The 24,894-nt window shown below is 31.9% G+C and overlaps 1 protein-coding gene across 1 annotated transcript in view; it reads right to left on the reverse strand.

Moving 5' to 3' along the window:
* Nucleotides 1-6,969: 6,969 nt before the first annotated feature.
* Nucleotides 6,970-24,894, reverse strand: part of LOC129221489 (solute carrier family 35 member B1-like) — a 52,625-nt gene continuing 34,700 nt past the window's right edge. The window contains exons 6-8 of the mRNA XM_054855971.1: nt 19,210-19,316; nt 16,927-17,080; nt 6,970-8,886 (exon numbers count right to left, since the gene is read on the reverse strand). Of these exons, the coding sequence (XP_054711946.1) occupies nt 8,834-8,886; nt 16,927-17,080; nt 19,210-19,316 (314 nt within the window). The 3' untranslated portion in view covers nt 6,970-8,833. The remainder of the gene's footprint in view (nt 8,887-16,926; nt 17,081-19,209; nt 19,317-24,894) is intronic.

Genomic DNA, 24,894 nt, shown 5'->3' on the forward strand with positions numbered 1-24,894 from the left:
TTGAATAACTGCAAATAGCTCCAATTTTGGAAGGGATTGGTAGCAACTGTTATCATAGTCCACTTCTGACTGTCAATGCACCTGTTCTGTTTCTGACTGAGTTCTGGAAGCATTTTTCAGTGTATTAGAACATACGTCGTGTTCATCCATCCATGATATGGAGTAGTGAATGGAATAACAATCTATATGAAAAAATCTGAACAAAAAATTCAATTTATTTCAATCAAGGGAGTTTTTTTTCATAAAAATTCACTTCACGAATAGTATAAGAGAAAATAAATTACAAGCATCAGTATATTTTGCCCTGTCTAATCGAAACTCCCTGATTGAGTAAATGGGAATAAAGCCTATAACAAAATTTATTTTCTTTATGTTTATAAGTGACTGAAAATTTTGATTAAACTAATGTTTTGTCCATAATTATTAATTTTAGGAAATGATACTTTGGAGTAAGGAATTTTTAAAAATTTGGTAATAATAACTACATTTTGAACATCTAAATATTTTGACATTACGTTGCATTTCAGAAAACATAAAGATTAATCTTTGCCTATTTTGTTACTTAAGCAGTTATTAATAATAATAGTTTGTCCCAAAATCTATAAAAACTACAAATCCTGTTTCGGTACCCTGAGTTTGAGTTTGATTGCCTAGTTGAGAAAAATGTCTTTGTTTCCTCGTTTTTTCCTCGTGTAAAAATGTTGGAAATTCTGTATTTGAAATAAAGTTTACAGATGTAACAACACCAAAAAATAAATTGAACATTAGAGACTTTGGTTGTAATTTTTATGTGGTAATGACCTGAAGACTTAGTATGAAATTAATGAGTTTTCTTCATGCTAAGTTGTATTTAAAATATCTGTCAAAATTAAATGTAAACATTGCTTTTCCACGAAAATAGAAAATAAGTACTAGTCCTCTACTTTTGCTGTGAATGATTTTTTCTTTGTAATGTTGTTTTGATGTGAAAATATTGTTCAAAATTTAAGTAATAGATGTATGATGCAGAGAAATAAATAAATACCAATAGATACATTTGTTTCTTATTCATATGAGTTGAAAATAAGTAATGTTTAAAATTACACCCCCTCAACTCCTCAATTTATTTCTGAATATTTCTATCTACATCAAATTAAAGTAATAATATTCAACTTTATTCAAATTAATATTTTAACCAAGAGTGCCTACTGAACCACTAAAATATTTAGAGGTTCTTGGTATTCTTTCTTTCTTTTTTTTGGGGGGGGGGGGGGGTTACCTCGTTTTGACCATCTACCTATTTCTAGTTTTGAACTTTCAAATTTTCTTTTGCATATTTATCTTTTAAATTTTTAATTTAATGTTTAACTTAATCACATTTAAATCAGAAAATTGTACAGGGTAAACTTAAACATACAATTTTAATTAGCATTTTTTTAAAATAGAAAGCCATTTTAATTAGTGATATAGCTTTTTAGATGGTTACAGGATATATTTTTAGATTTAAAACTCTTTACAACGTTTGCCTTTCCGTTCATTTATTTATTTTCATTTTCTTACCTTTTTTTATCTCTTTATTTATTTTGAATCAATTAAATTCTAACACATGGAGGTGAGAATTCACATGCTGCTAACCAAAAAAAAAAAAAAAAAATTATTCCAAAAAGAAAAAAAAAACTGTCGGCAGATTTATATGGATATATTTTTGCTGAAATTAAAAAATAATAAATTATCACTTAGTTTTAACTGTAAAAGGCATGTGACAGCAAAGTTGCACTTTTTGAAGATTAGCCCATTAGTGACTGAAGTTTTTAATTAAACTAATGTTTTCTTTTTTGGATGAAAATGCTGAAAATTTTGTGTTTTAAATAAAATTTATAGATACAATAACACCAAAAAGTAAATTGAACAACAGAGATATGTGTTGTTTACAACAACAACAAGATTACAACAATAAGATCATGCTATTGATCTGAAAACTTAGCATGAAATAAATGAGTTTTCCTCATGCTAAATTGTTTTCAATTTTTAGTTTTTGCTTTGTCATAAAAATTCAAAATAAGTACAAGTCCTTTTTTGGTGCTCTGAATTGTTTTAATTTTGTTTCATTAAAAAAATGTCTACTATCTAACTACCTTTCATTCTAGTATTGTTTTGGTATAAAAATGTTGTTGAAAATTTTAAATAATAGATAGTGTACTTTCAAGAAATAAATATAAAATAATGGAGACATCTGTTTCTTATGCATATAAGAATGTTGAAAAAATATAATGTGTCAAAATACACCCCCCCCCCCCTCCTTTACTTCCCAATTTATTTCTGAATATTTCTATCTGCATCTAGTTTCAAATAAAAATGACCTCTGATTAATATAATTTCAGTTTTCAACTTTATACAAATTAATCTATTAACTGTGTACCCACTAAACCATTAAAATATTCAGAGGTTCTTAATCTCTTTTTTTTTTTTTTTGGAGTGGGTTGGGGCGAGATTGGATCCCCGCAGTGTGGGGTGCCCCACGTCTTAAGGGGTTCAATGGCCTCTGATATTAAAGAAAAAAATTGAAAAAACCTAGCACTAAGACTTATTTAACGTTACAAATATACACTGATGGCCTCTGGGGAGGGGCTATACAGATTTTGTTGCAGGAGGCCTAAAATGTATAGATCCTGGCCTGGATAGGATACCTTGTTTTAAGCTTCTACATATTTCTAGTATTACTCTTTCAAACTTTCCTTTGCATATACATGGGTGCCACACCCCTAACAGTACTCCCCCCCCCCCCCCGTATGTGGGCATCCCAGGCATATATTTCCTTTCGGAATTTTTAAGCTAATGCTAAACTTTGTTCCATTTAAATCAGAAAATTGTATATTTTTCCTTTTTTAGAAAAAAAAAGTAATGCTTTTGATATCAATATAAGAAATATTTCTATGTTCAAAAATCTTTATAAAGCTTAATTTAATGTATCAAAAACAAGCAATTTTTTTATGTTCGTTATTTGTTGCTTATTTATTTATTTTCATTTTCTTAATCAGTCTTTATTCTTTCATTCCTTTTGAATCAATTAAAATTATTATATAATTTTCGTTGTCTCGGAATCTTTTGATTAGTTTAAAATTGATCGTATTAAAGAAAATAAGATTTTAGAAAAATCTGCTCTTAATTCTGCTAACACAGGGCCATTTTGTCTTTTTTTAATGTTTGAATCAAAATCGAGCGTTTCACTTATTGAACAGCTTGCATTTTCGAATCCGCGTGCTTACATCCTTCAGAACCCGTTTCAGCCACTCTTTCCGCTCCCGTTTGCGACTATTTTTTAAAATGAAACTCGAAAGCGAACAAGGAGCCAATCTTGCAGCTCGGCGGCAACCCTATTTTCCCCCTGTAACCGGTAGCGCTTTCCGAGCGTAGCTGTTGTCGCAACTCTGAAAACTACGTTTTCATATAGGGACTCTACCGGTTGATAAACAAACGCAAGCAGCAAAGTGATCGATGACAAGACACTGAGACGGGAAACTTCCTTGGAAAATTTTCGAAACTCAAGTCCTAAAAATTCAACTGAAGGTGACTTTTGTGATGTTTAAGATAGGGGGTGGGGAGCGGAGGTTTGGTATTCTTCTCCCGATTTTTTTTTTTTTTTTTGAGGGAGTAACTTTCTGCCCCATGAATGTTGTCGGGCGGGACCGTAGTAAACCCGAATGGCTAGGCAAAGAAAAAAGGGTGTGGGGAGAGTAAAAAAATAATATAGGTTGCTTGTTTCTGATTAATAGCCTTTATTGCAATGATAATTTGTATCGATATCAAATTTAACAAATAAGCTAGAGGGCTCCTCCCTCGGCTCGTTTACCTCGCCAACGCCCGTTCGCCGCTCACGGCAAATTGTTGTACGCAGTCTCTGACAGTCAGGAGCTCCGCTCTCTACAATTTTTCAAAATTGAAACTCCAGAAACGCTATCTTCGGTTATGATAAAGGAGAGGGGGTTTTGATGCTCCCCCGAGGTATTTTCCGAAACTATTTCTAAAACGCAGCTTTAGACGACCTTTGGTAATGTTTTAGAGAGACCCTCCTAGCGTCCTTAGAGATTCGGAGACCCTCCCTCAAAACGATTTCAAAATTGAAATCCTAAAAACGCGAATGTAAGCCATTTTTACTGCCGAGGGGACCAGCAGTTTATCAAAACTTCAAAATGTAAATTCATTCCCCCCCCCCCCGAAATACTTTGAAGTTGAAGCTCAAAGGAAAAGTTAATAAATACAATAAATAAAACAATCTAAGACATGTTCAATGATTAAATGAATCAATTAACGAACGTTTTGAAGCACGAAAATTGCAGTTTACTGCAGACACGTGTTTCGGGTTACAAGGACAAGAAACACCTTTTTCAATACAAAGAAGCGTGGAGCTTCTGAAGTCATCCGAGGAAAGACTTTTTCTTTCCTCGGATGATGTTTCATTCAGAAGCTCACACTTCTTTACATTGGAAAAGGTGTTCCTTATAACACCGAAACACGTGTCTGCAGTAATCTGCAATTTTTGTGCTTCAAAACGTTGTTTAATTGATTCATTTAATTTTTAGCACAAAGATGTTTATTCGTTTGTATGTCCAATGATGTTGTGGAGAGGGATTGGTAACCCTCCCGCAAAATTTTAGAAATCGTAAGATTGATTTTTTTTTTTTTTTTTTCGAAATTGAAGACTTGAAAATAAATTTTTACATGATCTTTGGTCACAAGGGGAGGGGTGTTTCGAGGAACTTTCAAGATTATTTCGAAATGGAAGTCCTGAAAATGAAGTTTCTAATGATAATAAGGTGACTGCACTCTGCAGGAAAAGTTTTCCGAAATGGGAAGTCCTATAAATACGCTATTAAAAGCTTACTTGATAGGAAAGGATAATGCTAAAGGGATTAAGGTCAGGAACTCCCTGTCTTCCCCTGCTTATAGCTACTTCCTTATCTTTTATTTTAATACCTAATTGATAACTATAATATGGAAGTGGAAGGTCCTAACCCTCTATTTCTAACTATTAGACAGCTTTAATTTTCCATAGTCAAATTTTAAATTTCTGGTCTAGCATTTTTAGCTGTTCGAAGTACATGCGTCTGCGGCCACATTAAAAAGATTTTCAGAGTTTGGGCTGATGCGTTGGTTTGAAAACATAATCGAAATATTCCCCTTTCATTTATTTTTTCAAAAGTTAAAAATAAACAAAAAAAAAAAAAAGATTCACAAATCTAATTTTAATAGTGATTATGACTTTTATAAATGTTACTTTTTTTTTTTTTAATATTTGCTTAGGGGAGGCAAAGAATTTCCCCTTCTCTGGTCTACCTCCTGGTAATGGGGGCATAAACTTACCTCATATCGCATCACACTATTGTATTTTTGGCTGCCGTTATACAAATTTGTAGCCTGTGCCCTGGTGCTGGTGCTCATCCAGAAGAGTTAAATGTTTATACTTTATTGATACTTGACAAAAACAAAACAAAACAAAACAAAAATAATGTAATGCACAAGCTTTAGGATTTTTTTATGTGAAACTATATTGCACTTAAAAATCTTTAACTGAGTCCTCATTTAACTTTATGTTGTCATACGTCATAACCAAGTTTGAGCGAGAAGCATTTCCATTTTTAGTTGCAACAGTTGACATTTGTATGTATGCAAAAATAGATTTAAGGGGTTTTTTTCCCCCTTTCTCATCTCATACTCAGTCATAGTTCAGTGGTCATCCATATACGATACGGGAATGCAGAAGGGGTTGACTCTCCCTGTCAGAAATTTTGTTTCAAAGCCATATTACCAATCCTACTATGATACTTAATTTTCACATAAAAAAACTTATCACCCCCTTCTATCACCTCTTGCAGCCGGAAGGTAAATCTTGCTGTTCCAGTGACGGGATAACAAATGACATTGTCCTTCACACTCATTAAAATATGCAAATGAACATTTCATACTCTAATACAATCACATTAAAAACTATGAAAATTTACAGTGTAACAGGAATTGCATTGTGTTTAATACGACAAACTACTGAATATCAACACCCCACCTGTTTACAAATCCATTTATTAGTTTTAAATAGCACTTTTAATAACATATGTTTTTTCCAAATAGAAGAGGGTTGCATATAAAGTCCTATAAAATCAACTGGTCACTGGTCTGCGTGGTTAAAAAAACTGATTCAAGATCTTTTTTGAAACTTATATATATATATATATATATATATATGTTTTTTTAATTTGAAACATACTTTTAAAATGACTAAAACTGTAGCTACTCTAAAGGCTTAAAAATACAAATTATAAAATCAATTTGACTAACAGAAATGTTCTCTTCTGTAGCATTTACAGTACGTAATCGAATGGAGCAATCGTTTTACTTTAGCAATGAAGGATTCCTTTAAATAGTGATGGTTTTAATTTCATAATAGTGAGAGTTGCAGTAGCAAAAACAGCTGGACATTGCTTTTGAGGAGGTCTGCAGACTATTTCGGTGTAAGAAAGATTTTTTTTTTTTTGCTTTCTGCACGAAACTATTGAATTTAAAGTAGAAAGACACTGTTGGAATAAAACAGAAATAAACTGCAGATGCAAAAAACGGGCCTAAATATATGCAGGGATCTTCTGTAGCTGTGGCCCGAGAGGTCAAAAGCACTTATTTTAGCAGTCAATACCTGCTCCTCACTTTTCCATTTTATTTTAAAAGTTTTGCCCTCACATTTTACTCATAATTTTCACAAACTTAGCATTTATTTTCCTTGGTGATATCACACCTATCAAGCTCAGTTCTATAAATTTTGGGCACTCCTGCAAAAAATCAGCTGCCAACCTAATTGCTTTACTGTTTGTAACACACAACAAATGCATGCAATCAGTTATAAACTAAGACCAATATTACTGCAGAACTTAGAAGAAGAAACTGCAAGTATGTGTAAAATAAAACTGTGCATGGTGTTCATTTACAACTCAATAAAAAAACAAGTGTAGAAACTGTATTTTATTATTTTTTTTTAATTTAAAATTATGACTATGAATCAAAATTATTTACAGGAGCGAATTACATACCTTAGCCATTGTGATACTAACCACTTGAAATTAATTCATTTCAGTTTAATGAACAGTTTTTTCCAAGTATTTGAATTCATAAATTAGTGTCATAACAAAATTAATTTAAAATAAATTTCTCAATAACTCATGTTCAGATGTTCACCAACAAACTCACATCAAGCAAAATTCTTGAGTTGAAATGTAAGTCCTGCTTTCACCCGATCAATTACCTATTCTCAATATAATTTCAAAATACTTTTTTAAAAAAAGAACATAAGGGTGTAAAATAAAAGCGTGCAAAAAAAGGGAAAACAATTCTTTGTAATTTGAAATATTTCGCCAAAAAAAAACAAAAAATAGAATAAATTACATTAACAGAAGCTTTAAAATGTAAACAATAATCACGCAACTCTATGGTTTATAGCCAAAGTCGCCAAGCCATCACGTTACTGTAATCCAGCTGATCAGTGAGCGAAGCTAACTCCGACCAATTAGCGATCCGACCTTTTGAACGAAAACTTTTTAAACTTCATATATTGCCTAATTTGTTCTTTGCCAAGAAAAAGAGCAACTATGATGAATTTTTATAATTTTTTTCAAACTCCTTTTTTACGAGCACTTGGTTATAACGAGCAAATATCACGGTCACTTTGCCCTTGTTTTAAGCGAGTTCGACTTAAGATTATGATTTATGCAAACAAAATTCTTTCATTTTGATTAATAAATAATATCTTCACAGTATTAAATTACACAATTTAGCTATCACATAATTATCAAAAATTAATTCATTTTAATTTAATAAATAGTTAGATATAGGTTGTGCTGGAGTTGGAAAAAAAAATGTTTAGGGGAACTAATTGTAGGGTTTGGAGGGACTCATCAAAAGAAAAGATGGGCTGAAACCAATTTACAGTACACTTGCATTATTTTTACAATGAAAATTCAAATATTTCAGGGGATAGCATTTCTTTGTTCCCCTTCCCCTCCCAAGTACAGCATTGTTTATAGTTAGTTACTTAAACTCAAGACTAATAACACAACTAATATGAAACAGATCTCAAAATAACTTCAAGCTCAACAACAGGCAAATTGCAAAATGCTTGAGCCAAAATTCAAGTCTTGCTTTCAATCTTTTAATTACTAACACAGTTCAGTGTTACTGTAGAACATTTAAAGAGAGAAAATACCTGCATGTGTAAAAAAGAAGTTGGAAAAGTTCATTTTTAATTTAAAAAAAGAGGAAGAAACTATTTCATCTTAAAAGATTCCTAAAATTTGGATTGTACACCAACAAAATTCATTTATAATTTATAAATAATGTCTTCACTGACATTCAATTGCATAACTTGGTCATCACAATCCTATAACCATAATAAAATGACTCATTACAATAATAAATAATTACTAATAGGCAACTGCTTCATAATAAAATTGATTTCAAATAAAATCTCAAATAACTTCATAATGTAAATGCAACAACAAATAGTCTGCAGGATGTTTCAAGACGGGAACCAACTTGTGTGTCGAATGAAAATAATGTTAAATTTCTGCAGGAGGGGATCTGTATTGCACATCCTGATAAAGGAATACAAATACAACGCAGAAAAGTTTGAGACATTTTGTAAACAACAAAAGAGTATCACAGGAAAACAAGGTGAGAATAAATTCAATGCACTGTCAGGCAATAAATCCCTTGCATCCTAGCATTCCATTAATCACACTTGATAAAAATAAAGGCTTGTCTTAACAACATTCCTTGAACAGGTTCTTAATAACTTAAAATTCTAAAATCATCAGAATCATTTCTTTTTTGAGCCAGCTCGTTTTTCATTAATACCATCCAGTGTGAGACCTAAAAGTTAAAAGAAAAAAATTTAAAAGATTTAATATCAATGGATTTACATTTTATACATAAATAAAGGTAAAACATAACCAGGCTGAATTTAACTCATTTAAGTTTTATTTAAAAAAAAAAGGGCAAAATGTAACTAATGTTATAATACAGAATCTTGAAAGCTTACTTTGTTGCCAGCAAAGTATGAAATACTGGGCAGATATTAAGACACTACAGAAGTGCATCACACATTACTAGGAACCAGGGTTGGCAAGGTTTTGGAAAGGACGGTAAAAACCCTGGTTTTTACCGTCCTGTCCAAAACTGTTCGAAAGTGCCCAAAACTATGTTTTAAGAGAAATTGCATTTTGTGAGAAAACATTAAAAACTGAATAAAATGTATCTAATGTTTTATATTGAACATTTATTCAATGTGAAGATTCAACTTATTTATGCAGCTGATTTTAATCTAGTTACATAGCAGTTGAATTCAATTTGCATACATGAGTTTATTTATTTTATTTACTAATTTTTTTATTTTGGTAAAGTTTTTACCATCCTTTTTAAAACCCTTGTGTCCAAAACTATTTTTTAAAAAACTATATTTTGTGAGAAAATGTCAAAAACAGAACAAAATGTGCCAAAATCATGCTTTTATTGACTATTTGATATATTTATTCAACGTCAAAATTCAAATATATGTATGTAAATTATTTATACAGCTGCTTTTAATCTAGTTACATAGAAATTCATTAAAAATTTCAATTTGTAAGCATATTTTTTTTCTGTAAAACAAATTTTTTGACATTTATGCATGTGTGCAAAAGAAAGTGTTCAAAATATACTGTGATAATTGACTTAAATGAAATAAATTACAGCTTTTTGCAGTTACAGAATGTATTATATTAAAAATAAGAACTAAAAAAAGAATAACACAAGTTTTAAACATCAATTTCTTGTTCTTTAATCTATAATTCAAAAAATAATTTTTATTAAAACATCATGTAAAACTTATTAGCAAAAACTATTAAAAAAATTTAATTTTTTCCCCCCACCGAAATATTGCTCATTTAATAACATTCCTTTCAGTCATAAATGGAACTGAAATTAGTTGTCTTGGAAGAGCTGTGAATTTCCTTTCATAACTCTACCAACTGTTAACATGAGAAAGTTTTTATTTAATAGAGTTATTGCCAATTTTTTAAAAGTATAATATTTTTAAAATGAATGAGTGGAGAAAAATATTCATTAATTAAACCTCATTCATATCTATATTTGTGCATTAATAATATTGCAACAAATACAAATTGATTAGATTACACCTCTTTAACTTTAGCATACTTTTGGACCGTTTGAGATAGTTTCGGATGGTAAAAACCACCTGTCCTGTCCTAAACCGGTTTTGGACAGTCCAAAACCCAACCCTGTTAGGGCCATTAAATATTTTAAACATTAGCCTTTTAAATATATGAATCTGTAAGGCTTCCAATTTTTAATTGTTGATTCAACTTGTTATGTTGAGAAAATTAGATGCAGGAGGGGGGGGGAGTGAAAAAAACATTGGTATGAAAAATATCATCTGATTAAAAAAAAAAACAAATATGTATTTGCTCCAAAAAACATGCTTTTGGTAAAACTCCAAGGATCTCAAGATTGAAAAAATTTTGAAAAAAAAAAAAAAAATAGAACCGACTTTAAAATTGCTCTAAAAAGTGAAAAGTAATTTCATTCCTTAAACACCATTGATAATACTTTTAAACATAATTTTTGAAGTTGGTGCAAGAACAAGAAGTAAAATCCAGTGAAACCATGCTTCGTTCAGATTTTTTTCAGAAAATCATCCAAAGTTAGGAACGAAACATTTATATTGTTACTCAAATATGCTGTCATCAATGCGTAATGTATGTGGTAGTGAAGAAACTAAGCCTGGTCAAATTTATAGTTGTAGTTGAGTTATGGCTGTGAATGATCTTATCTATCGTTTTTGCGCCAACTTCAAAAATTATGTTTAAAAGTATTATCGATGGTGTTTAAAGAATAAAATTATTTTTCACTTTTTAGAGCAATTTTGAAGTCGGTTCTATTTTTTTTTTCAAAATTTTTTTATTTCATTCTTTTAAGTGTAAATGTAGGTATTTCAGTAAAAGTAAGAAGTTACCATCAAGAAACTTCACCTTATTTTTTTCATAAAAATGCTTCATACTAAAAAAAAAAAAAAACTATAAGCACGCTTTAAACTTTAAGCGATTGGTACTAAAAATTTATCTTTGTTTTCTCTCTGGAATTCATTTGTGTATTAATTTAATAATAACCATTTAAATATTACGTTTCCCTAACTAATTTGCATTTCACAGCATACAAGTTGCTTGTGATGCAATCCTGTATAGTTGAGGCAAACCTAACCTGGTAGTATTGTGGAGACTAAGCAGATCCTGATCACTGCATCATCTCGCTTCCAGGTTAAGTTTACCCCCACTATGGAGCAATGACATTGAAGAAACTTGATGCTTGTTTCAGAGAAGCCTTTATTCAAAATTATCATTACAATTACTATTAATGTTATATGACACCAAACTTTTATAACAATGGGTTTCATATTTAATCATTTAATAGGGAAATTGCATGAAATTTACTGTTTTTTGCCCATAACTTTTTTGCTAAAGAACAAATATGGTCAAACAAAGTAATGGGACCTAAGTTGAGCCATCCCCTATGCATTAAAAATGAATCATCAAAATCGGTTCACTAGGTAAAACGCTGTGAGTGGACAAAAAAAAAAAAAAACATACATACGGTATGAACTGATAACCGCCTCATATAATTCAAAATCTTTTGAAAAGAATGTACAAAACATAAAACAATGGACAAACTAAAAACAGCAACATATATACATACAGGGCATCCACCATAATCAATATCCAATAGCTAATTTCTAAATTGTTAGAAATATGCTCCAGTTGGAAAAAAAAATCTTTAAAAAGCATAAGGAATCAAATTTTATAAAGTTAGAATGAAAAAATCATGTTTTTGTAAAAATTACAAAATCTTACTTTTCATACAGTTCCTCGGTCTTAGCAATCAGAATCAGAAAACTATTCATAACACACTGACATTTTAAACTAAAACAAATCAATCTTCTACAACCAATTATAATTTTTAAAGAAAATTTGATTATAATATTAATATTGATTATAATTTTTGAAAACCATAAAAGCCATAATTATTTGGAATTCTTGTTATGCTACTTCAGCCCACAGAAAATAATTTTTCAATACAAAATATTATTTTCTGTTTTGAAAGTTTTCATTTATTAGGTTTGGATCTTTCAAGAGAACATAAAATTCTTTTTCTAAAACAATGCTTAGATTCAAGTGCCCTTAAATTAAAATATTCTTGTTAGTCTTATTTTCATTACTCTTTTAGAAAAACTGATAGTTGATTGGTTGCTGTCTTTCATAAATGAATTAGTTTGACCCAGTAAATTTGGGGCAGCCAGTCTAGTAGCTAAAAAGAAAATAATTCCACTGACACAATTATTTATTTTTATTGAAAAAATGAATCTCATCTATATATATAAAAGAAAGTCGTATTAGTTCCACTATTTATAATTCAAAAACGGCTGAGCCGATTTGGCTGATAAATGGTGGGGAGATAGCTTAGAACCAGGAGACTGACATAGGATACTTTTTATCCCATTTGATCGCGCTCCCGAAATATTTGTAACCGCAAATTAAATGTTTCATTTTTTGTTTAGTTCTATGAATTTCTAATAAATGGCAAGGTAAGTTTACTTCCATGAATTCCTAATAGATGGCGGGGTAAGCTAACTTGAGAGGGTGCTGGCCCACAGTGTAGATAGCTACGCTATTATAGGACTGTTGTGGTCAGCAAGCTGTGCATTTTTTTTTTTCAATATTCAGATACATAATTTGGTTTTGTAGGATTTTTCTATTGGGTTTTGTTTTCCTAATTTCTACAATGTTTGTTTTTGTTCTTATAGTGGAAAATAGTTACTTATCTAAGTAAATAATTTCATTTGTCATATGATTCAATTGTGATTGTTCTTTATAATGTTTTTGTTATAGTATTGTTTAGTTGGCGAAACATTTTAAATTGCAGAAAAAAAAACCACTTCACTGGCTAAAAGGCAGGTTTACGGTAGCGTTGTTGCTTGGCGCGTTAAGCGATGAACTATACAGTTGAAGGATTACTTTGAGTTTTAAAGCTACTGTTAATCTTTTTATGTGTTTTAGCGAATACAGTGAAACCTGTGTAAGTTGACCACTCGCGGTGCAGCACTATGGCGGTCAACTTAGACAGGTGGTCAACTTATAAAGGGCGGTAATTTTTTTTTTGTCATTTCTTGCACCATGTATTCATTTTTTGAGGAATTCACCCTTACTCTTTCTGTTCAACTCACTTTCAGTGTTTAACATCATTGAAAGTAAAACAATAATTAAAAATACTATTCAAATAATTTTATTTTTTTCCTTGTCTTTAACTATATTAGACGCTGTAGGTTTAGAAATTCCACATATGCCAACTAATTTTCTCTAGCTTTCTCCATTTTCAATTAGTTTTAATATTTCATACTTTTTATTAATCTCAAGTTCAACTAACTTTCTTTTTGAAGCCTTTTTATGTATAGCACAAAGAGTAACAAGCTCGACTCTCCCAGTTCATAAAGGCAAAATCAAAATGTCCTATCTCTTAATCCCTTGCACCAGAAACATGTAACTTGACTCATTAGCAAGCCCAGATCTGTGTACACGCAGTGCGAGGGGCCCGCGTCCTTAAAGGGGCTAACGGCCCCAGAAACTGAAGAAAAAATAGAAAAAAAACTAGCACTAAGACTTATGCACTTTACAAATAGACACTGCTGGCCACTGGGGGGGGGCTACATATTTTGTTGCAGGGGTGGGGGCCCAAAATATATAGATCCGGACCAGCTCTTTTTGCACAACTCCTGTGTTGCCACAACATATTGCAACTGAAAGAAAAGATTTTGAACTTTTCTACTGACACCTATTTTCATTGAACAGAATACAAAAAGCTATCTCAAATAGAACACCAAATGAAAAATAAGTTTGGAGAATAAAGAGCAGCATAAGCTTTATGCTGCTGTTTAGTTAGTAAAATGCCTGTCTGTCATCAAAGCATTAAAAACATTCTTAGAAAGCTATCAAATAATAATAATAATAACAATAAATAAATAAGTAAATAAATAATAAAATAAAATAATTTTCTGAAGAAAGTTTTAAAAAATAAACCAAGTGGTCAACTTACAAAGGGTTTTTTACAATACTCCAAACCAAATTTGCGTTACATTAGTGGGCAACATAGACAAGTGGTCAAGATAGAGAGGTGGTCAAGTTACAGAAGTTTTCTTTCATTATATGAGATAGGACAAATTCCGTTCCAGACAAAAGTGGTCAACATAGACAGGTGGTCAACTTACAAGGGTGGTCAACTTTACAGGTTTTACTAGTTTTAAATTCCAAAGAGAATGTAATAAGTTTTTGAAAATGTGTGTACGCAGTTTTGTTGAAGAAAAATAATCATTTCACATCAGAGAGATGGAAGGGAACATGAATTTTTTTTATTCAACGGACTTCCTTTAAATTTTTAGCACTTGCATCACCGTGTGGGTACTGCTAGTTGTTTATTAAATAACATTTCATTTGAGTTAAGTTTTTTTTTTAAATGTCTATTTGTTTCGTAATATTCCTGGTTGGAAATTAGAGGTTCTAAAACATAAAACAAGGAACAACTTAGAAAAAAAAATCCCTTTCAATCATAGATCTTTGAGCTTCTGAATAGCATTTGAAAAGTATTTTTAAACACTAACAATGATATCTTTTGATAAAAATTAAAATTAATCTAAACCTCAGGGCCGTATGCAGGATTCTAAAGTATCCCCCCCCCCGTTTGTAAATGTTTGTAGTTATAGAACTGCTTTTTAACCATGGACAATGTAAGTAAAAAATAAAAATGTATTGATAAAATGGTATAATAACCAATTTTATCGAAAAACTAACTTTGTGTAAATATTTTCTTCTTGTATAAAAGAAATGTCTTTCTCTATATTGCTATGTATGTGTAAGCAATGTCCAAACAAATGTATTGCACTTACATCATGGCTGTATCAAGAGAGGGGGGATCTTAAAGTTCAACGCCCCCCCCCCCCCGTGAAAAGTTCGGTTTGACATTTAAATGTTCGTTTCTATTTAAAAATTTCCAAAAAATATTGTTCCAAAACTCAAATGTCTTTCATATGCATATTAATTGTATAAAACGCTTTCTTAATCGATAACTTGACTTGAACATTAGCACAAATATTGCAAAGCTCTGCATGAAAGTTTTTAAACCCTCCCCGAAATTATTTTCTGGTTACGGCCCTGCTAAACCTACTAACACACCTTGTCAACATGCATACATCCCCTTAAGAACTTTCATGTCATAAAATCTGCAAAAAACTTAATTTTTCAAAACTTCACCAGTCAGTCAATTTTGGTAGCAGAAGAATGATTTCTTTTTTGTTTAAGTGTTAAGTTAAGTAATGTTAATATGCTAAGAATTTTACTAAATATGATTGCCAAGACTGGGGGCAATATAAAAAGTTATGTTTTGTAACTTTTACAAAATTTTGTTTTTTGACACAAATTTCATAAATTTTACTCCTAACATAATTTAAAGATTTTTTTCCGATTTGAACTATAGGCTTATCTTTAACAGTTTGGAAATTTTGCTACTGGATATCAGTTAGAATGGACTTCCTGTTTAATATATGTGTGCAGTGGTGGATACAAGAGGAGGGTCATAGGGTTCATGACCCTCCCTACAACTGCATCCATCCACATTGTATTCAAACATTTTATGCATAAAATGTTAACGATTACAGTATCTTTTCAATTCATTAACTATTTTTAAAGTGAATATTTAATCTACTACAGTCGACTCCCATTACAACGCGATCCGACTTACGCGAAATGGCTATAGCGAGTTTTTCAGGAGCAACGAATTTTAGAGCTAAATCAAATTTCTCGCTCTCAACACGAAAATATTTGGAATGGAATCGTGATGCTAAGTTTCGGCTTGTTTATTGACAACTAAACATTAATTCATGAATGTACTTCCATCCTTTCAGCATCAGCGCAAGTTCCCATATACCGCACTATAAACATAGCATTGTTAGTGTGTATGTATCACCACTCCTCAGTTTCATTTATTTATTCTAAATAAGAAAGGTGATGAAATTATTGGGGTACCTATGCACGCTGTTTCATTTAAAGTTTGAAGATGGAAACAAAAAGCGAAAGTTTGCGACAATTTAAGAAAAGGTAAAGATTTTTGATACGCTTGAACAACTAGAAAGTGGGTCGAAGGTAGCACGACAATTAGGTATGGAGTGAATCTTTTATAGTTTAAAGTCAAGAGAAGACAATCCGTATAAGTCCCGGGGATCTCAGAAAGGTGTTACCATAGATGTATATGTTTTAAAAGTAAATGCGAAGCTGCTGTATTTAAAAATATATTTGAATAACGATCAGATTGCACAGGGTAAATCATCATCTTTAATTTTTAAGTTATAAATGTAACTTATTTTATCTACTGTATAGTAGCTACTCTTACATTGCAGTAATTTATTTTTACTACATATTGCATGTACAGTAGTTTTTTTATTTTTTTTTATGTCTCTCTCTCCCATTGATCATTGATTTTGTGCATCGTAACAGTATTTTATGTTGAATAATGCAACTTTTTAAAAAATAAGGTAAACATTCAGCTCTTTATGTAAGAAACGGTAATATGTAGTTAAAAAATTGTCAAAAACAGTTTAAAAGGTGTTTAAATGTTTAAAATGATTGGGTATGTTATTTAAAAAAATCATTTTCACAACACTTTTCCACAACGCGAAATTTCGACTCACGCGAGGAGTCTTGGAACCCATCCCTCGCGTAAGTCGGGATCCGACTGTACATTGTTTCACTGCTCATGGAATAAATTTGCAACTTTTACCCTAAATTTTTAGGTAACTTGAAAAAAAGAGTCACAAACCTGTAAACACAAGAGCTGTTCCCAACCACTGTCTAGGGATCAAGGTGTTACCAAATAGAAATACTGATGCTAACACAGTAAAGAATTTCCTTGTGGTAGTTATTACTGAGCACAAAAGTGGTCCAAATTCACTCACCACTAAATAGATAAACACCTAAAAAAAGAAGGACTCTTAAAATACTACACATAAATTTCTCAACAAAAAAACAATTCAAAAGCTAAAAACAAAGAAAATCATTGCATGAAATATTTTCTTGCGATCATAATCGGAGCAAACTTAGCCAGGCAGCATCGTAATGCTTTAGGGTCTGCTAGAACCTCATGAAAGGACAGGCCGAATTATCCGACATCTTGGTTCCAAGACAGCTTTGGATCCAACCTTGTTTCTAGTATTTATAAATATGTTATAATATTTACTGGTAACCTAAAATCCTAAAACAATAGATAATAAGTTGAGTAAAATGTCACTTAAGGTAAATCTAGAAAGATAACTTCTTCTTCAAGGATTAGGCATATAGCCTGTTCCGGTTTCTTGGTCGCCCCACCGCTTCTTGGGCCTACCATGGTCTCATTTGCCCCTTGGTCTGTAATAAAAGGCAGCTCTTGGAAGTCTCCCTCGTGCCATACGTCGAACATGGTTTTTCCAATCGTTACGATATTCCGTAATTTTGAAGAAGAAGATTAAGGTCGGGTGAGTACGCCGGCCAGTCCATACGCGCGATACCCTCATTCTACAGGTTGTCGTCAAGGATGGCAGCTCTATGGGGACGAGCAGTATGGTCAATTAAAATGAAAGCAGGATCCACTGCTGCAGCATACAATCTCACAGTGGGGTCTAGGACTTCATCCCGATACTGTATAGCCGTCACGGAACCCCGAATGTAGGTGTGCAGGTCGGTGCGAAACCCCAACGAAATCCCTACCCAGACCATGATTCTTCCACCTCGGAATGCGTGATGTTCGGTGATGTTCTGGGGACGATCGTGCCCTGTTCTCGTCAGACCCTTACACGCTTGACATCGGATTGCAAAGCAAATCTTCACTCATCTGTGAACATAACATTGCCCCAACCAGATACAGTCCAACTGACATGTTGGACTGTGACTTAAAGATAACTTATTTCACAAATTCAGCAAAAATGTATTGGGAAATGTTTCCTGTAATGAACCTCATTTTACACTGAGTTTGTTTTTAAATTGTATTAATTAAATCTTCTTCATTTACAGAATAAAATGATGAGCCCTGATTGATCATATCATTTACAGAATGAAATGATTAATCTAAGCTTATGCACCAGTTTTCTGCAATGAAGCTTTTGTACTAATACTAATTTTGTCCACCCACAATTTTGGAACCAAAATGTCAGATAAGTCAGTTCCCCTTATATAGTGACCTTAGGATCTGTGTAGCCTTCACAATGCTGCCAGGTTTGCCCCAACCATAGTTTGGTGAGTTCCTGAATGTCGTCTTCCTAGATGCAAGAGACAAAGTGACCCAATGTCAAATCAGGGGTGCCAACAAAGGGTGGGGGGGGGGGGGGCATGGCACAGGCTGCATCATTGAAATTTTAAAGGGGTGTTTAGAGGGGTATTTTTCTCATTTTAGGAGGCTCTTGCTTTGGGGGGGGGGATCTCCATAATATTAAGGGGGGTGCACCCTTGCCTTCAGGGGGCACCCCTGGTCAAATAATGTCAACAAAAATTTATAATAATAATAATAATTAATAAACAAATCATTTTTCAAAAATGCATCAGCAGAAATTTTTTTGTAAATAAGGACATTTTCTTCGAGAAATTCATTAAAGTAGTCAAGTGAATTACTATAGATTTGTTTAAATCTTCTCTCATATGAATGCATTCTACTATTTTACATTGACGCTTTCAGTAAAAATTGCTTTAGGGGCATTCCAAGGTATTTTTGACATTTATGTAGAGTCCGTAACGTTACCTTTTTTGCCATAACTTTTTAGTTTACTGTTTGATTAGCATATTATTTTATTTTGATCTTTTCCTACCAACACACCAGCTAAAATTAAAATAATTTGCAAATCAAACGGTAAATTAAAAAGTTATGGCAAAAAAAGGTCACATTACGGACTCTACATAATTTAAAAAATACCTTGGAATGCCCCTTGAACAAACATTTCGTCATATCACAGGAATAGCTCAGGACAAAATGCTTAAAAAGCTAGTTTTCTCTCGTTTTACTATGATGAAAACAAGGAGTCTGTAGGATGAAAAAATTTGTCACATTTTGGAATTACACAACAAAAGCATTTCTTACCTGTCCCAAAGCACTCATCATGGAAAACCCAAACATATCATACATTATGTATGGATATTTTTCTACAAAACTCATGAAACTCCATATTTCACCAGTTACCAATACAACTGAAAAAGAAAAAAAAGGATTTAACGAAAACCGATTTTAATGTCATGAATAATTTAGTACGAGAGAAAAAAAATCAAGGTAATAACAGATAGAACTAAGCTGGTTTATTTAAATTTAATAAATGATGTTCTTCATTCATTGAAAGAACTACTCATGTATGCTTCTCAAACACAGGCCCGACGAGAGGCCATGTCAGTCTAGTTAGAAACTAGGGTCATGGGCCTTGGGGGTGGGGGGGGGGGGGGGGGAAGGCGGCAATGAAGACACACACACAAAAAAGAGAAGGAAATAAAAAAATACAGTACAACCTCAATATCTCAAATCTCTCGGGACGGGGAAAAATTTCGAGATATCGATTTTTTGATTTATCAAGGTTTTTAAAAAATTACACTAGTAACTCTCACACCTACACACACGTAAGCTATATGCATTTATATATGTAGTATGGGACCACTTCGAATGACTATCAATAAAGTAGTCTTCAATATTTCACTAGATTTGAAATTTTCTAATTGTCGAAAGTGCACAGGATGAGATTTTGAAATGTACAACAATTTCAACTTGGTTTTTTCACCTAAAAATTTAAAAATTCTAATTTTATTTTTAACCAGTAACCTCACATTCAAAAAGTTCTCTGCAGCCATTTTGTAGAAGTTAAAAATGCTGAATGATGAAAATGAGGCATTTTCCGTTTTCACTTGAAAACTGACGGACAAAAAATCGAACCCCTTTTCCTCAAAGTGGACAACATGTTCGAGAGAAATGCAAATATTCTAACTCTGGGGAAAACACTGCACTTCCTTCATGCCAACACTCCCCCATTATCTTGCTCTAATACCCTATTCACAAAAATTCCAAGAAAAATGATGAAAAACGTTAAGCAATTGTCTCTGGAACTGGTTTTACTACAAAAATTGCCAAAGCAAAACGACAATTGAAACTTGCTTCTGTACAAAAATTTCGACATATCAAGGGTTTCGAGAAACAAATTTCGAGATAATTATGGAAAATACATAGGGGTTTTTATAGAAAATGCTGGGGAAAATTTTTGTTTCGAGACATCAAGGGTTTCGTGATAAGGAGGTTCGAGATATCAAGGGTTGACTGTAAAGGAAGAAAAGAAAGGAATTAAACGTCGGAGGGGAGAACTCCAAATAAAGACAGAACATAAAAATTAAGTAAAATTTGCTCTTTGGGTATTTACTGCAGTGGCACTTAAAATAATGTTAATTGTTTTCTGGTTAGCAGTTTTGTTTTGTTTTTTCTCTCTCCCCCCCCCCCCCCCCCCACTTTTTTTCTCTCTTCTTTTTTCCGCTTTTTTCTTCTTTTCCCCTTTTTCATTTCTTTTCCCCCTTTTTATCTTCATTTACCCCTTTTATTTTTCTTTCTTTTTTGGGGGGGGGATGGGAGGGGCTCGGTGGTCATAACTGACAAGGGGCCCGCCTTGGCCCTGCTCGAACAAGGACAAAGAGCGAACAACTATGTCTTCATGATTTCATTTTACAAAGCCCAATTGATGACTTGGCATTTTTGCTTTATAAACATGCATAAATTCAATTCCGTACCTCAGAGCCAGACTGAAGTAAGTACAAAAATTACGATTTTCAGTTTATTAGTGCATTAATATACAATTCTATTCACATCAAGCCATTTGAACATACTTCTAAAAAATATCCTTTGTAACTTTTTATCAGTGATAAAAGAATGTGCATCCTATCTATTGCATGCACCAGACAAACATTTTCCCTCTCTCCTCTAAAGTAACAATTATGTGACTTCAAACTGTTCTGGCTCTGAGGTATAAAATTGGTGATTACTGTTTGACCGCGGATTGTATGTAATTTGGCAATCTGCCAAGTAAAGACGATTTCATCTGAATGAATCTAGCAGGGGAGAAGCGAAAATAACGATGAGATTTTTATGCACGCGTTTTATAATGTCACTAGTGTCTTATTCATTTATTGCATTCTCTAAAATAAAATAAGGGAAAACAAAAATAGTTACCATGGAAACAAAAAGAAAAGGAAATATTTTCATTTCGCTCAGAAACGTAAAAGCAAAATGGTAAGCTCAAAACTTTGTTGTGAATAAATAAATCAATTAATTTTTTGCCGTGAGAATATAGATTGAATATACTTGAGATTTAAAAAATGTTGCTGTGAGCAAATTTTCATTTTTTACAAAACTAAGGCTAAGTAGTAGAGAGGCAAAAGTGCGCATCTGAAACAAACCAACTAACACCCCTATAAACTAATAGATACATCCATTTCCGCCTATAAACCGGATATTAGCCTTTCCATGTAATCGATGGTCAAACAGTAAATGGCCAAAAAAGTAAAAAGTTGTATTGAAACCCTTATATGTGTACATTGCAATATTTACAAATGAAAAAAAAAAAGCTCTTATGACTTCAAGTTGGAAATTTTTTATAACTTATAGTTTTTTTATGTAAGTTACAAACAACATCACAATAAAATTTTTTTAAACAGATAGAAACTTGATGACACACGAAAAAAAAAAAAAAAAAAAGGAAGGAAGGAAGAAAAGAAGAAGACATATTAGCAGAGAAAATTTTACCAAAAGAATTTGTCTAAAAGCTGTTCCAGTGAAAGACAACTGATAAAGAAATATAAGACAGGGCACCGTTTGTAAATTACATATATTTTACAATTTCAAATTTGTTGGATAACTTTCTTCACCGAGGGGTGATTTAATTAGGAAATCTAAAAATGGGAGGGAAATGAAAATACAGGAAAAAATGGAGGCATGTCTAACTCTTCCTTACTTAGGACATATTTATCTCACTCAGGGTTAGTTGATTTTAATCATGTTTAAAATCATGATTTGAATCAAGTGATTCTTCTAAAATAAAATTGATTAAAATCAGTGGATTTCATTTTTGTAAATTAATTTTGCATTTGTAGAATGTGTTACTCTAAACTGTACTGCATTATACAATCTTAACTTCAACTAGCAAAATTATATAGTTCCCTCTTTCTGTGTGTGTTAACAGATTTTCAAACTCTTGCAATATTGCTTTTACTCCAAAAAATGCAGTTCAGAACAAAATCAAAATTAGCAATTTTTCTTATACACCATGATTAATATAGTCAACAAAAGTAATTGTTCAACATATTATTTTACACTAAAAATGTATATGATAATAGAAACCTTATCTTTTAGCAAATTATAAAACAAAATCACATCTTATCTAAATATTATAACGTACAGTGAAGCACCGTTTATACGTTTTTGAAGGGACTGTATGAAAAAAGCGTACAAACGAAAAAACGTATAATAGGTATAGGTTAATGTGTATTAGACTTTGCAGAGACCAATTTTAAAACGTATAATTGATAAAAACGTATAAAAGAGAAACATATAAACGGTGCTTCACTGTATTTGTAAATCTAAAAAACTTATTAAATATTTAGCGAACTTGTGCTAATTTTAAAAGTAAGCTGAATGGATTCATTAGTTCAGATGGCTTTATTAACAAGATTTTTCGCCTTCTTCATCCCAATTGAACAATTGAATTCATTCCCGAACTTTTGTTGACTCTAAGCTGATAAACATGGAAAATTGCCAAATTTTAAGAAATTTTCTTCCAAAAATTATGAAAATTATAATTCCAGGAAACAGTGGTACTAGGGATTGCAATACCGGTATACTAAATACCGGTATTTCAAGAATTTCACAATTTTGAAACACCGGTATTTGCTGAGGTAAAATACCAGTATTTTCGGTATTCGCTGAAAATAATAAATAGTTTTAATTAAAGAATTTTCAACTAAACTTATTAAATAACTAATCATATTTTAAATGTACCTACATTTCTTTTACCATGCTACAGAACCAAAATCAATCTATTGATGGAAAAATTTGGCTTCAAAATCACAAACTATTAGAATATCATTAAACAAAAGTAGCGGAAAGATTGCAAAATGAGATTTTTATTACTAGATGGTGAAATGAATCGCAGTTTTGCACATTTTTGTGCACCCAGTTTTATTTTTTCTATTTCGATGATCACACTTTCCCATTTGGGAAAGTTAATTTCGAGTGTGCGTTTCAAATGTATTTGTTCTACGAATAATTTATTCCTACCGTCAATTGCAGTAAAGTTTTATGATATTTTCTTAAGTATTTGTCTCAACTGAACTGAATTTTGGCAAAAAAACCTTTTCTTGTTAATAAAACAAATAGTAGTTTGTTGCCATTAGCATTGGTTTGTTGTCATGTCTCGCTTTATACTTGGCAAGATAATACAGGGTGTCCAAAAAGTCCTTGACACATTTAAAAAATTCATAGAAAACCAACAAATTGTCGTATGAATTTGTGGTTTGCACCATAATACTTCACAGGTTCAAGAGTTTTTATGACATCGAAAAAAAAAAAAATGAAAAGGGGAAAAAAAGAAGAAAAAAGGCAACTTTTAAATTGTTTTTGTTGACATGGGAAAATGCAAAACGGAATGAAAATTTATAAACAAAGATTTACAAGCATAGCAAATACTGACACTCTGGCTGCGAAATGCCTTTTTTCTTCTTTTTTCCCCTTTTCATTTTTTTTTTCGATGTCATAAAAGTTCTTGAACCTGTGAAGTATTGTGGTGCAAACTGCAAATTCATATGACAATTTGTTGGTTTTCTATGAATTTTTTAAATGTGTCAAGGACTTTTCATACATCCTGCATTTCGAAATTACATAGTGCCTTGAAAATTTGGGGTAAATCATAATCATTCGAAACATATTTTCAGATATTTACATAACTGTAATTGTCAAGAAGTTTGAAAAGAACATGAAAACAAATAAGAAAAACTAACAATATTAACTTTAGTCAAGTTTATCGTAATAACGCACAATAATTGTTTATATATAATAATAACGCGCAATAATGGTATTGCAGAATACAAAAAAAAAAACGCACACACAAAAGGGATTTTCCAAAAATAACACGCATGAGATTGAATTATTTGAAGATGAAGGACTTCCAGATAACTAGACAAGGTGTATCGAGCATTGTTAACAGTACCACCGATCTACATGAATTCAGAAAGACTATTTTCAACTGCAGGAAATTTGAGCACTAAAATGAGCTCCAGGCTTAGAGAAAATTCAATAGATGCAAAGCCGTATCCAGGATTTTTTTTCGGGAGGGGCCCGGTTTCACTTTTTGCATATTACCCTAACACACATAAACATTTTTTTGTCTTGTTTTAATGCTCCCCGCTGTTTTTTTAATTTTATTTTAATTTCTTACTATGTTTTATTTATCTTTTTGTGAAAAGATTAACAAGAGAGTGGCCTTTTAAGTGTGATGTAGAATATCACTAATTTCAGGGTGTCCGGGGGTTTCTCCCCCTGGAAAATTTTTGAAAAATAGGGTAAAAAATCTGTTTTGAGGCCTTATATGATGGTAATTGAGACAGCAAAAATATGAAGAAAAATAGGCAAACAAAACTTTTTAAAAGTTATGCACACAAAAAGAGTTTAGTTTACAAAAATTTATCTTAAAAAATATGCTGAAAAAACATGAGAATCGTGCTTTTTGCATTTTTTACGCAGGATGTATCA

The sequence above is a fragment of the Uloborus diversus genome, chromosome 4 (genome assembly GCF_026930045.1).
Source record: "Uloborus diversus isolate 005 chromosome 4, Udiv.v.3.1, whole genome shotgun sequence".
In the NCBI taxonomy this organism is placed as follows: Eukaryota; Metazoa; Arthropoda; class Arachnida; order Araneae; family Uloboridae; genus Uloborus; species Uloborus diversus.